Source organism: Amphiura filiformis, chromosome 10 (genome assembly GCF_039555335.1).
Source record: "Amphiura filiformis chromosome 10, Afil_fr2py, whole genome shotgun sequence".
Taxonomy (NCBI): Eukaryota; Metazoa; Echinodermata; class Ophiuroidea; order Amphilepidida; family Amphiuridae; genus Amphiura; species Amphiura filiformis.
In genome coordinates, this window is record NC_092637.1 from 58,936,526 (window position 1) to 58,941,513 (window position 4,988).

Sequence of the window (4,988 nt, forward strand, 5' to 3'; positions counted from 1 at the left end):
GATTTCTTTTCTCTTGACCCAAAGGCTCACAGTAACTTTTTTCGCTTGATTTGTTGGGAGTGGCCCTCTTTTTCTTGTACCTTATCTTCAGTCTTTTTTAAAAAGCTTTTGATATTGCTTAAAAGAAGTAAAGAATCGAATCTGTAAAAAGGCACATCCTCATTAAAAAACTCTTATGTCTATTGTTACAACCTGCTTGCTTGTTACAATGAATTATTTGGTATAACAAGTTGACTTCATTAAATTGGTATCAAATCATATTTTGCATTCAGGTATTCAATTCTACGCATTATTTTGGTAATATTGAAGCTTTTAATGCATTATTTAATACATTTATAATTTAGTTCACAATAATATTATTCATAAATTGTATCAAAACAGTCCAAAGGATGCAGAGAGTCTGAATATGTAGAGCACCCAATATTAGGCAAACCAAACGAAGCAATGTCACACGAAGACACTCTTAACAGAGGGCGTGACATGGTAAAATTGGTCCTTCAAAAGTACATTTTCTCTGCATTCTGGCGAATATAAAAAGAGAAGCCTGTTGATGGCATTGGTTAGCTTGATTGAGGATGCTTGCCCAATTTGTGCTCGTGTGTGAGTCTCGAAGTACAGATGCCGAGTAGGAGATGTTATAAGGCACTATGTTGGCACATTCAGGTATAAGTAATCCGCCCCACATTCTGGTGATAAAACAAAAAGTGAAAATAAAAGCTCATAATAAGAAATAGACAGAGCAACTAAAGTTTAATCAAACTTCAGGACTCGCTAACGATTTGCAGTTACTTTGTAAACCAATCCTCGGGCCTTCATCAGACTGCAGAAATTTGACTGGTGATCTCGTCACATGATGGTAAATCACTGAACAGATTCATCAGGTTTGTAGATAAATGAACCAAATAAACAAAACCAAATTTTACTCACGAGTTTGACGGTTTCGCTTTTCATGGACGAAAAGCATCATCAGAATATTGATTGATGATCACTTCTTCCGGTTGGACGAATTCCGACCACAGAGGGTGTAGAACTGTCACTCAGGAGAGGATCATAAACGTGACTTAGATGGTGGGCCAAAGGTAAAATCAACAGATCTCAGTATGATCTTCTTTTCCCCACGGCGGAAAACATCCCTAGGATTTATGGTACGCCGAAGATCCATAAGCCGGGAAATAAAGTCAGACCCATAGTTGACTACACGGGTACCATCGGTTATCAAACGTCCCGTGCCTTAGCTGACATCTTGTCTCCCCTAGTTGGTGGATCTGAATGTCATGTGCAAAACCCAAAACATTTTAGCTGAGGGTTTAGCTGAGGTTATGATAGAAGAGGAGGAGATATTTAACTCACATGATGTGGTATCTCTGTTTACCAACACCCCTATTGAACAATCGCTCCAAGTTATAAAATCACGTTTGGAAAATGACCCCACCTTGAAAGACAGGACTTTACTCTCGGTTGATGATGTTTTGGAGTTATTACAATTCGTCCTCACAACTACGTATTTCCTGTTTCGTGGCACTATTTACAAACAACTTTTTGGTGCTGCCATGGGAAGTCCCGTATCCCCAGTCGTGGCCAATCTCTATATGGAATTTCTAGAACAAAAGGCCATAGCATCTGCCCCGCGTACATGTAAGCCGAGACTGTGGAAGAGATACGTGGATGATATCCTAGAAATAGTTAACAAAGACCAAGTCGACGATCTCACAGAGCACCTCAATCAGAGTGATCCCACCGGGAACATAAAATTTACCTATGAAAAAGAGCAGGAGGGCAAAATCCCATTTTTGGACACGTTAAATGTACGCAAGCCAGATGGGTCAGTCAAGCTACTGGTGTATAGAAAGGTTACTCACACTGACCAATACCTCAATTTCAAGTCACACCACCCCCTCCACCAAAACCTTGGGGTGATCAGGACCCTTTTCGACAGAATGAACTCAATCATAACAGAGGATGCAGATAAGAAATTAGAGGAAGTTAAGATCAAAGAGGCCCTCATTCGTTGTGGTTACCCAAATTGGTCGTTCAAGCAAGTGCAAGAAAAAATTGATAAGAAACAGGCAAAGAAACCTAAAAAGAAAAAGGACAATGACATCCAAACCAAAGGTCTTGTGGTTATCCCATATGTGGAAGGACTTGCGGAGAAGGCCAATAGAATTTTCAGAAAACACGGTATCGCAACAGCTATGAAGCCTAACACTAGTCTCAGAAAACTTCTGGTCCACCCAAAGGACAAAATAGATCCTATTAACAGCACGGATTGTGTGTATGAAATACCATGCACTAATTGTAATCAAACATATGTCGGTGAGACCGGAAGAAAATTTGCAACTCGCCTCAATGAACATAAAAAAGAAACCACAAGGGTGGAAAAGTCTAAGCAAAATTACACGCGACAAACACGTAAACAGTCAGAAACAGAGCAATCAAAATCAGCCATAGCAGACCACGCAGTACAGAAAAATCATGTCATAGACTGGAACAATGCTAAAATCCTTGGCAAGGAGTGTAACGCTAACATAAGACGCATCAATGAATCCATATGGATTCGGAGAAGAGGACCCAACGTCATGAACAGGGACGACGGGGCCCACCATCTAAGTCACGTTTATGATCCTCTCCTGAGTGACAGTTCTACACCCTCTGTGGTCGGAATTCGTCCAACCGGAAGAAGTGATCATCAATCAATATTCTGATGATGCTTTTCGTCCATGAAAAGCGAAACCGTCAAACTCGTGAGTAAAATTTGGTTTTGTTTACATGAAATTGTTTATGATGGTAAATCATCAATTTCCTGCACGCCTATAGCAAACTAAATACCCAATAAAAAACAGGTTTTCGATTTTGAACCAGATTTCTCACCTAGAAACCTGTTTTTCGAATTATTGGGCATTTAACTTGGTATAGCGGCAAGAACCCAAGTCTTCCAAATGAAGTACCTGATTTTCGTTCGAAAAATGTGTTTTTTTAGATTGAAAAACATGGGATTCAAGTTGTCGATCAAACTGGAATTCTCGATCAAAAAACCTGGTTTATCGATAGAAATTTGGTTTGTCGATGATAACCAAGGTTTCTTGATCGAGAATCCAAATAAAAAGCATTTTTATCGATTCTCGGTCGATAAATCTGGATTCTCGATGAAAAGTTATCGCCGAGAAACCTGTTTTTTCGAATTATTGGGCATTTAGTTGGTATATCGGCAAGAAATTATGGAATACCAAAGGTTGTGGTCAATGCCATCCAGGTGCTCTACAAGGACTCCAATAGTGCCGTTATGGTAGATGGCAGTATCTCAGAGTCTTTCCAAGTAACAACTGGAGTGCTTCAGGGTGATGTGTTGGCACCATTGCTGTTCATTATCCTGGTAGACTACCTTCTGAAGAAATCAACTTCTGGAATTGACGCTGGAATTGTTACCTACCCACGTCGGTCAAGCAGGTATCCTGCCAAGATGCTGAATGACCTAGATTTTGCTGATGATATTGCCCTGCTGGAATCTTCCATAGCCCGAGCCCAGTCACAGCTTACTAGGACTGCAACTGCAGCAGCTGATCTAGGCCTTGTCATCAGCGCACCTAAGACAGAATATATGACTGCAAACTGCAATGCCGAACCAGCACTTGAAGTCTATGGTAGTACCATCAATCATGTCACAGACTTCAAGTAGTTGGGTTCCAAGATGGGCTCTAGTGTTGGAGACCTAAAAAGAAGAAAAGCACTAGCCTGGGCAGCTTTCTGGAAACTGGAACGCCTTTGGAGAAGCCTGTCCCTGCCAATCGAAACAAAAATCAAGCTGTTTCAGACAACATGTGTTACTGTCTTTCTGTACGGGTGCGAGTCATGGGTAATTACCAAGGACATGGAAAACAAGATCAATGTTAAACATCAAGCGTGAGGATCGGATTCCAAATGAAACAATCTACAACCTGACCAACACCACTCCACTGGTTGCCAGAGTCAAGTTTCATCAACTCACATTTCTTGGCCATATACTGCGTCTTGAAGATGGCGAGCCTGTGAAAGAATATGCCCTTTATATCCCACCACATGGGAAGAGGAAACCGGGACGGTCGCGCACACTGTACTTACAGTATGTCCAGCACCTCCTAGGAGATACTGAAGGGATGCTGCAGCCAAACAAAATTGTTTCGCTTGCCCAAGATCGCAACAGTTGGAGAAAGCTTGTAGTCTTGATGATGATGATGATGATCGGCAAGAATCCAAGTTTTTGATCGAAAAACATGTTTTTATTGTTGCTTTTTTTTTTTTTCTTTTTTTAAATCAAAAAACTTCTCGGTCAATAGCCCTGGATTTATGATGGAAACTTGGTATATCGCAGATAAACCAGCAAATTGCCGATAAAACAAGAATTCTCGATCAAATAACCTGGTTTATCGATAGAAACTTGGTATATCGGGATAATCCAGGTTTCTCGATCGAGAATCCAAGTTCTTCAAAAGCTGGTTATTCGATCGAAACGTAATGATTAATCATTCTCATCTGCTCATGCACTGTGCATGATTTCAGCTCAATACGAACCTGATTCGGTACATCATCTGGAGTCTGTTTCATCGGCAACGACAGGCGAGTGTGGGCCACTGAAGATGTTCTATCATGGCTGTTGCCCTTGCTGTTCTGTCGTAGTTCCAGTGACACATCTTGCCGGTCTACGATGAACCTGCTCCAACTTGTTGGTGTTTCATTGTGTATTTGGACCCATCTTTGACCTGTTTGATGAGAATTCTTCCTCGCTTATTACCATCACATGACGAAAACAACAGACAAGCAGTGGCGGCGCCAAGGGGGCATGGGGAAATGCTCCCAGTCAGAACTCTTGCCTCCAGTTTCCCCTAGTAAAAACCCGAAATTACGAAAACATCCACTTTTAGCTGCAATTTTGAGCAACATTTGTTGATTTTGCCACCTCCCTGCAGTCATTTAAGTCTCTGTGCAGTCGGATGAAGATCATGTTGGGGATCGGG

At 41.3% G+C, this 4,988-nt stretch overlaps 1 protein-coding gene across 1 annotated transcript; it reads left to right on the forward strand.

The window, feature by feature from the left end:
• Positions 1–1,319: 1,319 nt before the first annotated feature.
• Positions 1,320–4,682, forward strand: LOC140162010 (uncharacterized). Its single transcript, XM_072185300.1, has 2 exons — positions 1,320–2,631; positions 4,534–4,682. The coding sequence occupies exons 1-2, from the start codon at positions 1,320–1,322 to the stop codon at positions 4,680–4,682; spliced, it is 1,461 nt and encodes a 486-aa protein (XP_072041401.1).
• The last annotated feature ends 306 nt before the right edge of the window (positions 4,683–4,988 follow it).